This window comes from Chelon labrosus, assembly GCF_963514085.1.
Source record: "Chelon labrosus genome assembly, chromosome: 18".
Classification (NCBI taxonomy): Eukaryota; Metazoa; Chordata; class Actinopteri; order Mugiliformes; family Mugilidae; genus Chelon; species Chelon labrosus.
In genome coordinates this window covers 9,452,265-9,466,792 of record NC_140351.1, presented here as the reverse complement: position 1 = coordinate 9,466,792, position 14,528 = coordinate 9,452,265, and the positions used below count along the sequence as shown (strand labels likewise).

The 14,528-nt window shown below is 42.9% G+C and overlaps 1 protein-coding gene across 4 annotated transcripts in view; it reads right to left on the bottom strand.

The window, feature by feature from the left end:
* The window catches only part of phldb2b (pleckstrin homology-like domain, family B, member 2b), a 38,112-nt gene that overhangs the window by 13,876 nt on the left and 9,708 nt on the right, over nucleotides 1–14,528 (bottom strand). For 3 of the 4 annotated variants that reach the window (XM_084566110.1, XM_084566112.1, XM_084566111.1), the window contains exons 5-9: nucleotides 14,221–14,304; nucleotides 7,577–7,696; nucleotides 5,499–5,683; nucleotides 3,942–5,180; nucleotides 187–570 (exon numbers count right to left, since the gene is read on the bottom strand). In XM_084566110.1, coding sequence (XP_084422236.1) covers nucleotides 187–570; nucleotides 3,942–5,180; nucleotides 5,499–5,683; nucleotides 7,577–7,696; nucleotides 14,221–14,304 — 2,012 coding nt within the window. Of the gene's footprint in view, nucleotides 1–186; nucleotides 571–3,941; nucleotides 5,181–5,498; nucleotides 5,684–7,576; nucleotides 7,697–11,637; nucleotides 12,855–14,220; nucleotides 14,305–14,528 lie in introns of those variants that run through there. The other variant, XM_084566113.1, reaches the window with a different exon arrangement.

Genomic DNA, 14,528 nt, shown 5'->3' with positions numbered 1-14,528 from the left:
GTGCTCCTTTAGCGGTCTTACACTCCTCTCGTACAGAAGATGAAATGATATCTATCATTTGTCACAGTGTTGTTATTCACACTTCTCTTTATATTTTCCTTGAATAAACGGCACTCCATGCGTGCATGTTAAGTAGAAATGCATCGTCTAAAACAAGCATTCAAATAAGCGTCCTATGTCTTATACCTCATTTGTCCTCAGTGCACGCTGAGAAGGTGACGGTGCAAAGCTGCGCAGGCTCACAGCAGGTGATTCCGCCCTGTTGTCGCGGTGACCACTGCTGCGCCTCCGTCGTACCTGTAGATCATCGTCATAGTAACCATTCTCCGATCCGGGGGAGTTCATGTGCCCATTCCCCACGGTTCCATTGACAGCTGAAGAGTCCGAAAAGACGGAGGGTGTGTCGTCATCGTCGTCGTCGTCGTTCAGTTGTAGCTTCTGAAGCTCCTGGTTGATTTTCTGAAGGTCCGCGACCGCTGAGGTTGGACTCGTGGCCGCGCCACCTCCATCCCGTTCAGACCGGCCCAGTTCAGAACACAGAGACAAAATGGTCTCAAGACGCTGTCGCTCCTGGAAAGACCACACACAGACACAAAAAGACACATCCATGTGCATGAGTTAAAGTACGTGCGCATGCAGCAGTCTTTATCCCTATCTTATTAATGCTCTGATGCTGTTGCCCAGGACAGGTTATTTAAAAAGGGTAGCTATAAAAAGCAGAACACTACCTTTTGCATAGCCACAATGCATAGAGTTTTACACAAACACGGTAAAAACCCAATAATTTCAGACATTAGCTAAAGTTATATTAAATTCTTATCACAGTCACAGCAGCTCAGCATTTAAGATATCATAAAATCAAGTTTCCAGAGCTCAGATTACCTGGGGAAGCATTGCAGAAGTCAATCCCTATAGTTAAAATCTTCTTTCTTAGTCCACAGTCATTTACTTGGTACTCAGAGCCATTCTTTCTTGTAAACTTTCTTTTCTTATGAACTGAAAATAGTATAAATTGTGTATATAAAGATTATTTCCGCTTGTGGAAGAGTTCTCCTTTCCACTGGTCTGCCTGCCTGAACACTGCTTTAAGAGAGGAGCTATGGAGGCTGCTGGGAGCCAAAATGCCCCCTTATAGGTTGAGTAGTAACTTCCCTAGAGGGGAGAAATACATGAGCCACGCAGTAATCCGGTGCAAGTAATATTAGATACAGAGAGAGGGGGAAAATGGAGGGGAAGTGGGAAAGGTGTGTGTGTGTGAGAGAGAGAGAGAATGAGTGAGCTAATGAGAAGGTGGACAGCTGTCAACCAAGATCGGAAGTGTGCATGCAAACAGGCCATGACACCAAAAACAGGAATGCGTCTGTGTGTACAGCCACTCAGGAAACAGGACACTTTCCAGGGAAATGTGCACTAGGAAGGAATCTGGACCAGGTGAAGTTCGACTGTGAAAGTCCTGACTTAGTCATCTGCCTGTTTAGAAAGCCTGAAGAGAGACGTACTATGCGTTTACGATTTAACCAATTATTTAGAATTTATAAAAAAAAGTATTTTATTTAAGTGAATAATCGCAATCATTGATTACGGAACAAATAATCTTTGTAATGCATGTATGAGTGCACACAAACAAACACTCCCTTCGTAATGATGAGTAATGTGAACCAGGAGCTGATACAAAACAAGCCTGTGTCAGTTTGTCACCTTGCTCTGTTCTAATAGATGCAAGCCTCTGTAGAGCCACTGTAGTAATCAGATGTCAACTAGAGAAAGGCAGAGAGAGAGAGAGGGGAAGAGAGAGAGAGACTGAAAGAACAAGGACAGTGTTGAAAATTAAAGATGGACAGAAAAACAGAAAGAAAACCAAAGGTAGGAAAAGTGTAAGAGAGAAAGAGAGGAAAGAAGTGGGGCATTATGAGTTGATGCTTTAGCGGACAAAAAGAGAAGCACTGGAATTATTCCGATCTCACTATCACACTGTGATGAAATAAAAAAAAAATGGAAACGTTTTGTTAGTTTCGAGTTAAGATAAACATTTCTTTCACTCTTCCTTTCATCCTTTCTTCCTTTATTCATCATGACTTCTTTTCAGTTCTGTTATAAGGAACAAACATTACGGTCCTAATATCTTTTTAATTTTGTGAATATTTACACAAATTAGACAAGCTACTCTGCTAAAAGCCGCCTTGTAAACATGGGTTGATTGAATACAGTTATCTAAACTCAACTGTGTAATCTTGCTCTGGATTATTTGTGCGTTTTACTTCCATTAGTCCGTAACAGCTATTTAAGCAGCACACAGCCAACATAACACTTAAGCATAATTATAGGATGCTAAATGTCCACTAGATGGCAGACAAACACAAGGCAACGAGCGATGCTTTCCTTAAGCTTGAGCAGCAGAGTGAGATGTCACAAGTGGTGTGCTTCAAGTGTCCAGCACGTACACCGATCAGGCATGACATTATGACCACCTTCCTAATATTGTGCAGGTCTCTCTTGTGCCCCCAAAACAGTTGTGACTCATCAGAGAATGGACATGGGCCTTCTGAGGGTGTTCTGTGGTGTCTGGCAACAGAATGTTGTAAGTGGGGGCATTTGGGTGCTATGGGTTGAGGGGAGGGGCCTCTGTGGCTCAGGCTTGTTCCAGTGCCTCCTACAGATACATGATCAGTTTGGGGTTGAGTGAAGGAGGCCAGGTTGTACTCTTTTGCATGTTTTTTTGAGTTCTTCCTAAACCGTTTTGGTGTGTGCGCCTGGCTGCTGCCATGAAGTAGTGTCATTGCTATGGGGTGAGGGTGCCTGGTCTGGTCTAGGTGGCTGGTACATGTCTAAGTAACATCCACACACGAATGCCAGGTCCAAATGTTTCCCAGCAGAACGTTGCACTGTCACAAGATGGTCAATGTTATTTACTTCTCCTGTCAGTGGTTCTAGTGTTGTGTCTGATCGATGTATCTCACCAAGACTTTGAATATCAGTTCATCATTTTAATATTTATTTTCAAAATCATATTCAGAATTAATTCCCGTAAGTAATTATAGGAACTTAAATCAGTGTTTGATTCACCAAATTTGACTGCATACTTCAATAAGGACACAAACTAAAACTAAAGCAATAACCTTTCAGAGTTAAAATAAATGTTACATCTTAATATCGGCCAAAGGGCAACTTGGCTCTCTACTAAAAACACGAGATGCAGGCCTATCATACCACCATCAAGCTAAAAGCCACAGTCAGGCTTATGAAACATAGTTTTGTTTGTATGGTATTCAGGAAACTATTTCTCACAGTTAAAGGGACACCGAGCAGATTATAGCTGTGTGAAAGAAAGACATATAAAGAAAGAGGGATAGTGGGGTCATTCCACTTGTCATTATATGCTGAGCATCTGCCCATTTATCCACCTGCTACGCTACAAGTCTGTAATCTTCTTGGTTTCTCTAACCCACATCTGACTGATGTGTGCTGTGGCTCTTCAGCAGTACCAACCACACTGGGAGGACGTTCAGATGACTGACATAAATACGCACCGCACATATACAAGCACAGGGTTAAGAATAGCCATGTTAGTATGGGCTAACTGCCATAAGCATCTGTTGAGTGGTGAACCTCACTATGTGTGTGTGTCTGCATGTTAAGTTCTCTGGGAGAGTATGTTTGAGGGGCCAAGGAATAGGTTACCCTGAATGGAAACATTCCTTCACTCACTCAATTTCTTGTATGTGTTTGTATGCAAGTGCAAAATAATATCAAACTTTTCTATTTTTATCTTTAGAGCAACACACTTGTCAGCTGTTGATTTATCTGTAAGATTAACTGATTTACAAGTTAACATCTCTACTTATATCATTTGTTATGAGTGGAAATAATCTGCTGTAAATCAAATAAGTCAATGAGCAAATACTGGAGAACATGGCAAAACTATTTCAGAAACTTAAACTCACCAGTCTCTCCACTTCCTGCTCACGGAGTCTCTCCTCTTTTTGTCGTTGGTGGTAGTCTGTCAATTCTTCCTTCCCACTCAGAGAGCTGATGCTCCCTCTTCTTTCCCTGAAGCCCCCTGGTGGGGTCAGACCTGCCTTTCCAAACGACTGCCTCCTCTCCCCCAAACCAATCCCAGGTTCCAGTCCCGCCTTCCCAAACGAAGACCTCCTCTGTCCAAATCCCTGCCCCGGGGCGTCTTTGAGTTCTTGGCCGACACCTCGACTCTCTCTCCCCCCCAAAGAGGTCTGTATCCCTGAGGAGAGTCCATGGTTGGCTAACCGTTCTGGTTCTGGAGAGTTGGAACTCGTGGAGTTGACGGTGCCCAGTGAGTTAGTGGCAGTCAAGCTGAGTTTTTTGGCAACACGTGGAGAAGAGGAGCCCCCTGATTTGGACGGTATTGTCACATCTGGTGGGGCGGTTATGGGAGAGGTGGAGTGGTTGGTGGAAGGCATGCCCTTAGGGGAGGAGAGGGAGATACACACAACACCTTCACCCTGAGTTGCAGTCTGGATCTGATTCCTGTTTAAAGATTGTTGGCTGGAGCTACTAGAGTTGTGGTTGAGGTCAGGGCTGGCATTCTGACTGTTGTTGTAATGGTCTTTGCTAAATTTGTAACCCCCTGCAACATCAGACCGTCGTGGAGGCAGAGTTGACAAGGTCAACCCTCCGTTGCCGTTATCTTGGTGAGATGGTGAGGGACAGAGACGTGGCAGCGAGCGACTGTGTCCTCCTGCCGTCATCCCACTCAGTGAACCCGCTGAGTATTTTCTGGTTCGACTGCTGGGTGGTGGCTCTTTGCTCCCATAACTGCGGCGTCCTAGACGGGGGCTTGACGGCATGCTGGCTGCACCCCCTGCCGATGGAGTGCGGGATGAGGAGGAGGGAGGTAGAGAGAGGAGGGAGCAATCGCTCCCAGCAACAGAATTGGAAGAACCTCCACCATTCCACATGGACAGTAAAGGAGAGGAGCCCGGGTTGTGCAGTCGCCGGCTATCACCGATGCCAATGTTTTCCTGATTCCGGCCAGCTAAAGTGCGGGATGCCAGTGAAGAGGAAGGGTCAGATCGTCTTCCAGGGGAAAGAGGGGAAGCAGACTTCAAAGACACAGGGGGACGATCTGAGCCATAGAAACGCCTTGCCTGTTCCTGGTAGGCTGATGAAGATGTGGCAAGACTGGACACAGGTGAGGTGGGGGGAGACTGAGACACAGAAAGGATAAAAACATGTCACAATAGGAAATATTGACTTTTAATAGTCAGTTTTAATATAACAGTTTTAATAGTCAGTTTTATTAGTCAGAAGTAAACAAAGAGTGAGCCATATACAGATAAGGTAGGACTTTAGTAGATTAATGTTAATAAGTAAATTTTGTTGTATGTTAAACATTGCAATATTGCCCAGGATAATGGTAACCCCTGATTAGCTGTGTTTGGATTTGTCGTTAATAAGTAAACCTCTGCTAGCCTTGTTTAGGCTGAAACAGACATCCAGGATAACCACACTAAATGATAGCTGACCTGTGTCACACTAAAGTAGGAAGGGCTAGCATTCCCGTTGGCTCTCAGACTGTTTTCCAGGGCAATTTTCTTGCGTTGCAGGGTGTCCATCAAGTCCCGAAGCTCAGAGGCCGATCGCATGCCCCTAGCACTGCTGGTGCCACCCACCACTGCATGGCTATAGTCACTGCTGAACTTCAGGTAATCTAGAAGGGCAAAGAGACAAAATGGAAACGCATACACAGTTATAGAGGTGAACATTATAACATGGAGAATAAGGGAAAACAGTCTGCATATAGAAAATAAAACAATGACTAAGAAATGAAGATGCAAGGACATTACATTTCTATTATTAGTTAGAAAACTGAAAAAGATTAGAAAAAAGAAAAGAAGGGTGGAGGGTGGGGGGTGCAAATGGTTATAAATGGAGACAGAAGAGAGAGAGGGAGGTTGCATGTGTACCTGGAGCTGCAGCTATTCATAAATGGGGCCCTTGGCAGAACAAACCCAAACCAAACAATCTACAACTGGCAGCAAATCCCACAGAACAGGACTTTACTCACACGCACGCACACACACACAACCACTGCCTACTAATGCACACTCACACAAAACCCATCCATTACATCCAAGGCAAACAGTTCAGTCCCTTAGTACAGGATTTTGGTAAATGAAAAAGACCACAAAATATTCTGGAATACTCCCAAGAGGCCCACCGCCCTTCCTAAAGCCTTTTATTTAAGGCTGCTTCAGCAGAGTGAGGGGGTCTTTTTCCAGACCTCAACTGAGTTGGTTTTAACTTCCTTCCTGCTAAATTTGACAAAGAAATATCAGCCAAAAATGATCATTTGCTCCAAAAAAATAAAAAAAAATAAAAGTAAAAATATTGCTGGGATCAGCAGACGCGCAATCGTTGCCTCTCGTTCTGTTTTCTGTGCAGGATTCCAAAAAGCAAGCGGTAAACATCCCTTCATTAGACGTGCAGGTGAAAATACTTAGGGTGAAGCACCATGTGAGAAAATTCATCTGCGGCTTTATGTGGAAAAGGAGCTATTACAACGTTGAAGCTTAGACCACCCACTGTTTAACTGCCACACACACAGAGGCTTTCGTACAACTGACAACTGCGGGCCCATCTGAGAGAAATACAACCGTGTATGTACCATAAGTAAAAAAAAAAGGCCAAGAGAGCACACAAGAGTTGAGGAATTTAAGCAAAAGTGTGAATTTTCCACCACTTTGGATTAGCCGAGTAGTTTTGCAAGAGGAACTAGAGCAGCAAAAACGTTAACGTCATAGCTGAACATAAGCCTGTGTGAGAAAATGCTAAACCTTACATGGTGGAGAGAACCGGGGCAGAACATGAAAGACATCATAAGATCTAGCACACACACACACACACACAGACACACACATGCAGGGTGTTTGTGTCCATACATGGGCAGATTTATACTAGAGGCCTGGCGTGCATCAACGCTCTTCAATTGTGATTATTTTCCTCCATGCCCTGCTACTCCCTGCTTTGAGTGGGAGTCCACAGTTAAGGTGCACATGTCAGAGTTTGAGTCTTGGCAATCTGGAGGATAACGGTTAAGATTGTGGCTGCACATATTAACAATTCTGCCAAGTGTGTGTGTGTGAGAGAGAGAGATGCATTAAAACACCAGATAAGCTAAGGGGGAGAGGAGAACATTCCTCGTGTCTAAGGGTTTAAAGAGCAAGAATTCCTAGGAATATGGAGACACACACAGACACACCTTGCTCGCAACCCGATCAATCACTTAGGAGACGTCAGAGTCCAGCTGTATCGCCATGGCAACGGAGGGGTACCAGATGACAAAAACATTCCAATATGCTTTGAATTTCAAGGTTGAGCATATGTGTGACAGTAAGTTTGTGTGTTTGGCATAAGACATATGATAGGGCTGGAATGGACCCCCACCCTAACCCCTGTCTTTCTGCCTATCGCGCAGCAGATGAAGAAGTGACAGGTAGCTAAGCATGGAGGAAAATGCCCCAGGAGATGGCAAGAAGCAAAAAAAAAAAAAGGGGGTTCAAAGGGTCCGAGTTCAGTTCAGGGTCAGGGATGGGGTTGGTACCTGTGTTGTAGGCTAAGGCGGACACTGGGCTCTTCTGCGGAAGCATGCTCTTCATTCTGCTGGCCTCCTCAGGATGGTTGAACCGGAAGAAATAGGACTTACCCAGACACAGGGAATAACCTGAAGAGGAAACACAAACAAACAAGGTAAAATTTCAGATCCAACTCAAGATTAACCGGCTTAGGACTCTACAGAGTAATTTAGATGGGTTAAAAAGTAAATGTTGTCCAATAAATCTTGGCATTTGAGTCAGAATCTCTTGAAATTAGCATGAGCCTGGAATATTTATTCACAGCCAGACGCAGCTAGCCATTCCCCCACCACAGTGTTTGCTCTGGCCATCAATTAGGCTGAGAGGGCCAGGTATTAAACAAGATGTCAGGGTCACAACCTCTGCAATACACACAGCCAGCAACAGCTGTCCAAATACTTCAGACAGCAACAGAGAGAGACACGGCACTGCTGACACTCATAGAAGTGGTCTTACGCAGGGAAAATATAGAGAAAAAAAAGAAAAAGAAATGAAAACGCATGCACAATTTGGAGTGGCTAACAGGAAGGACGGATAAAACTCACAAGACATGCCGGTAAACGAACCTCGTTTTCTCACAAGCAGCTTCTACTTTCTCTTTGTTCTTTCAGCCTCCATTTTTCGGGGATAGAAAGTTCGGATAAGCCTTACAGCAAAACCCCCACAGCATATGTTTAAAAGGCTAAAAAAGCACCTCCTTAATAGTGCCATTACAGTTACATCAGATTCCTTGGGACTGAAGTCAGACACAACCACTGAGGCAAGAGAGGGGATAACGAGAGGGCGAATGGAAAAAGACTGAATGGAAAAACGTCAAAATTGTTTTTCTTTCTTTTCCTTTCTCTCGTCTTTTTTTTTTTGCCCCTTTCTTTCTCACTCTCAACCTCGTGTCCAGATTCATGAACACCTCAAGCTAAAAAGTTGTGTCGGTAGCCTAATTTAAGGTTATAGTTCAGAGTCCTATCAGTCAAGTCATATCTGTCTAGACGGTACCTTTAGAGCGCCTCGAGAGCAGATTGTTTTTTTTTGTCTTTACAGCTGCAATCCTCAGCACAGGAGGAGACCTGATTGCGGTGGTGGTGGGTGGTGGTGCGCACACGTGAAAACAGTGTGAAAAATGTTTAGTCTACACAGCTGGACTGTGAACTTCTCAAATCCAAATTTATATAAACACAACCTTGCAGGCTTTGACGCAAACTGCGAGGAATCGGCATTGCGACAGAACGATCAAAAGATGCGGGGGGGAAAAAAGGACAGAAGCTCACATACAGTAAACAGACACATAAGTCACCTTGTCAGAGAGTGTGAGCAACATCTAATAATATGTGTTCCTCGCTGCCAGACATGACTAATAAAAGTGTTTGAAATGCTGTGTTATCTGTGTGTGTGTGTGTGTGTGTGTGTGTGTGTGTGTGTGTGTGTGTGTGGGAACATGTCCTGTAACAGCGTTTGCCTAATGAATCACAGCACCTCTCAGTATTTAGCATTAACTGCACATGCACACACACACACACACACAGGCAGCAGTCAGGTCTTGTAAAAATCTAATTTCCTACCCCTCAATAGCCTCACCATGTGCCACCTTTAAAGTGGATGGTAAAGTGTGACGGCCTGATTTGTTCAGAGCCCCCAGCCCTCCCCTCTTTCTAATTTCCTCCCAAGGACTTAGCTAACAAATAACTACGAGCTAATCCTCTCCTCCGTTGTACCACCAACATAAATTAATCGCCGCGTGTGTGTGTATGTGAAGAAAGAAGAAACAAAAATTAAGAAATTCTTCTGATGGGTTTCGATAAATTCCTCTCTCTTTCAGACACCTAAAACAGCCTTTGCTTTTACGGTGCTTCTAAAATCTGTGATAAAAGCAAACAAACAATCCAATGATAACTGCTTGTACACAAACTTAATTTAAGCCCGGTGTCCTAAATAACTTGAAAAAACACGCCCACCTACCTCTTCCCATACAAAGACAAACTGCCTGCAACAAAACTAATTTAATCTCATTCACGTGTTGCCTTGTTTACTAGCAAATTGAGTTTGCCTCCCACGTCAAAAACTGCACGCAGCACCGCACACATATGCACAGACCCCCCCAAAAAAACAACAAAACTTGAAATTAGCCCATATATACATTTATAGGATAATTTAAAGTTTGCGATCTACAAAGTCAGACCTCAGAGTCTTTGAGGACACAGATGTAGGAGCTGTGTGTCTGGAGCCAATTTCTGTCCCAACGTAGATCTACACTCTCGCCACAATGTTATGGGAGGGGAAACTCGAATATGTTTCTGTATTTGGTTAACATAAGTGGAGGAATTGCCAAATTGAGACCATTAAGCTAGAATGAAAAATAAACCAATTACAGTGATCCCATGTCAAGCATGTGCACGGACGAAACTCAGTTACCTGGTGCTTGCAGAGGACGGACGTGCAGTGTAATTATACTCTAAAGACTCAAAGAGAAGTCGGGAAAAATGATCACCCGTTTGTAGCAAAGAGTAAAAACTGCCAGCTTCTGTCTTCAAAAGGTGCATGGTGCTAAAGTTAAAACTTGATTTATTCATGCATGAAATGATGCATACAAACACAGGCCCCAGTGGGAGTGCAAATTGGCCTCAAAACCACAAATTAACCCTCTCTGGGGCACAAGGATCTAGAAGTAACACTGTGAAAAAACAAACTGGTCTTTCTCAAAGGAGTTAGTGTAGATCGGTTCAGTCATTCACACATTCCCAGGCAGAATTTGGCTCTTAACCAGCTTTGTAGATATATCTTCTCTTTGCTCTCAAAACGTATCCACAAAGGATCAATCCACCCTGCCTCAATATAGGCCCGGATATTAAACCTACTAACAACATCTAATCTATTTCTAATCAGAAATATAGAAGTTAGAAAAAAAAAGGTACAAGCTGATCAAACAACATGTTTCCCTTTTGTCTGTTTTATAATGTAAGACTGATAAAAGACAGAACCCCCAAATGTGCTACAGGCTGGCAGAAGAAAGACAATAACATGCAGGACAATGAAGCAGGTTTTGTTTTCAGGTGTCAGGTATCCTGACCACTGAGTCTGGCTTCATAACCGCAGGCTAGTTCTCTTTGTCATGTGCACTCACTCTAGTCTGTGAACTTGCCGGCTAAATTATGACCCCGAGGCACGAATACAAAGGTTATTTACATCAAAATAAAAGTGCAGGCAGCATGCTAGAAGCGACAGGCAAGCAGAATGTGGCTGCAATTTAACTTCCACCACTTGGATTGGACTGATTTAAACTGTTGATCCTGCTGCAATAATGAGGCGTGTGCCAAGAGCATATTTTCAACATTGCCAAACAAACAAAAGCAAAGATAGAAAATTGCATTATTGCATTCATATCTGAAGGGGCATCTTTTGCAGCAAATCAGAAGTGATGTTAATCCCAGCCATTGAGCAAATGCTGTTTATCCTGGCAGGTAAAAGCAGCCTGCTCTGCTTATTTAAGTGTGAAATAAGTAAGTCAATACCCTCGATGCAAACAGACCGATTGGAGATAAGGTGAAAATGTAAGAGTGGGAACATTGGATGGGCCGGGGTTCAAAGAGCATTTTAGGCTAGACTGAGGAAAGTGAGTTCATGATGGAGGAAGGAGCAGCCATCATCATCAGGCATCAGAGTGAATGAGAGTTTATGAAACACATCATACAGATCATCCTCAGCACATACATGAAGAAGCATAGGCCCGGCCAGCATGGAAAAGATTATAATTACAAATGAGTATGAGCATATTTAGATTTTTTAATCCTGATTTAAAATAGATTGACAGAGAGATAGATATAGATAGTAGGAAGCTAGTCACTGTTTCCATGCCAAATATCTCAAACCTGCGTCGCAGAACAGCAGTATTTTATTGTAAATAAAATGATACTAAACAGTATTGTAGTATTTAAATGTAGTTCAGTGAAGTTGGGAAAAGTGAAAACAATACCAGAGTAAATATAACGTTATTTTGCAAAAAAATAAAAAATAAAACAGATAGAAAACCGTTACAGACCTTTTGAGTCCCATTCAGTTGAGCACTTATCACGACAAGAGTATTATTTCTTTTAAGTTCTGGTGAATTTTCAAGACAAAATTAAAATAACTAATTCTTAAAAGGTCAAACAAACAAACAAACAAACTATATCTACTCTCGGTCTCTGTGTTTGTTTTCTGCCTCCCTCCTCTACAACGCTACGCCTCCTCAGCCGTCTTGACTCCGTGTGGAAGAAAGTTCACTGATTTACCATCCACGAGACTGACTCCGGGACTGTACCACATTTCAGCAAAAAAAGGGGGGATGAAGTCCAAGATTAAATTGGTTTAAACACTGACAATATTTACCAGATGAGGGTTTATGACACCAAATGCGACTACTAAAGGATAAAACAAACGTCTGTAAGCGATTAAAAAACCGCATGTAAAGTAAGAGCGTAATACACCAACCCCCTCTTCAATTTGTCGTTGGTTCAAATGCAGTTCGACGGTGAGGTATTTGGTGCACGCCCCCTCGGCTTCTTTGTCTACATACCTATTTTCCTCCTTTTTTCTTTGAAATACCTTTTACTGTTGTAAGTAACCCTAAACCAGCCAATATTTAGAGACTGACCTCTTAAACCTGGCGGCTCCATTACAATAAAAACAATTAGGGATGCATTTGACTTCTAAAAAAAAGCAACAGTGGCGCAAGACACAGAAAAGAGATTTATGACTCTTGTCTGATTGGCTAAAAACAAAATGGGAGAATTTGACTGAGAAAGGTAATGTTGAAGAGCAAATAAGTAAAAAAGAAAAAAGAAAACCCATGCCCTGTCTTTTTAGTTGTTAAAGAAGATTTTATAAAACAGTAAAACAGTTTGGATTCCATTCAGGCAGTGTGAACAGTGGTAGATTGAGTTAAAATGCTTCAATTTATAAATTTGATATAGAAATATATCTTTTAATGTCAACTGCCTGAATCCATTACATTAGAAATAACAGTTAAAGGTGTACCGGCTCCTCGTCAATGTGTTTCTTTTGTCGTCACCGCCATGTGAGCATATTACTACTCTACAAGTGTCTTCCAGCTGTTCCAGTGAGTGAGCGGTGAAGCTGATGTGATTCCAGGTCAAGCGCCGAATTCCCAAATACAGAACAGATCATTTCCTAAACATAGCTAATCATCTCCAGACTGCCCTGCAGTGTGCATGCGTGTGTCTGTGTGTGGTTAGGCTAATTCAGCCCAGAGCATCTGAAGCCAGTGGGTATCCCGAAAAGATTCTCTCCCTTTCCTTTCTCTTTCTCCGTAACTTTCCAAACCATGCCCTTTTGACTTCTTGTTTTTTTTTTTTTTTTTAACCCCCCTTGTGCCTTTTCTGTCCTTTTCCCCACCGGTGCTTCTTTACAATGCCCTTGCCTCGTGTGTGTGGACACACCGGGATGATGTCAATATTTGAATCAGCCAGGCACAGCAGGAAGATAAATAGGCTTGTCAATATTTAACTAAAAATGGCCAGACCACACAGGACACAATGAAAAGGAGATAAGTGTAAATAGAAGGGACGGACAAGTCAGCGTGCTGCGTGGTCTATGAAATAGGAGAGCGAAGGGAGAAGGAAGGAAAACAGTGGAAAGGCAAAAAAAAAAAGAAAAGTGAAACTGAGAGAACCCTGCAGCTGAGAAAATCCTGGGAAATTGGGACGAGTGAGAAGAAGAGAGAGGGAAGGCGGAGAAGAGATAAACAGATTAAGACACTGGTGGACGAAAAAAAGACATGGGCACGTGGGCAGCGATGGACAGCAAGATAAGAAGAGAAATAAGTATGTTAGTGTGTTTTTGAGACATACTCTTAAGAGTTGTGTATGCACTATAGCTGCTGGAAGCTGTGACTCATTGTTGCAGCTAGCTGTTCCAAACCACAAATTAAACCAAACCAGTGGTACACACACAAACACACACACTCACACACACACCGGACTATACTTTTTATGTAATGTTACGCACATAGCCTAGAAACATATGGTACAGTACACCCCGCCGTTTCCATGCAGATCGTCAGCAGAACGTTAACTGTGCCCATATGACTCATGCACACATGGACAGGAATGCAAGTTAACCAAACCACAAACTCTCCGTTTTGCGCACACACACAAACACAAGTTATGAAATACAGAAAGTATGTACTCTGTGAGCAATAAAGTCAACTTTCATTCAGCCTCCGTACCACTGTTAACCAGTAGGTGGCAATGTCTCAAAGCACGGATGCATGTGTCTGAGCAGGAGACTGTGTGACTGGGCTTTTCTGAGAACAGAGTGACCTACACAGTTCATTATGTACACTAGTGAAAATGAATGCTTTCTAATACAACAGTCCTGCACTAAATCTTAGATTCGTGAAGGTTATGGAGTTTAGAATTTGTTTCAAGTAACTGAGAGAGAGCTGTTGATTCAACTGTGTTTTCATTTTGGAGGGGTTACAGGCTGCAGGCTAAATAACAGAAACACTTTTATGTTTTATTCAATCCAGCTTAACAGCAAGGTCTTGTGCAGGACTGTCACACTGGAATGGCATTTATTTCCACTGGTGTACCTAATGAACTGTATTGTGTTTGACTCTTACCCTGAGTGAGTGGCGTAGGCACAGTGACCTGGACTCCATCCAGACTGCAGAGGTGACCGCAGGGGTCTAGGGTCACAACCCCTCCTGTTATATAGATAATGAGGAGAGAGTCTGGGTCAGTACATTCAGTCCACTGTATTTCCCTGTTGGAAGATGCCTCCTTATTCTTTGTTAATCGTAACATGCTCGTAAAATCACTCTGTCATTTAAAGGGTTTTGGCCTGAAAGGTTATAATTATAGAAAATGTGCCACCCAGCAGCACAAATACAATTAAGAGTGCAATCAATCACTCATTTCCTTCCCATCT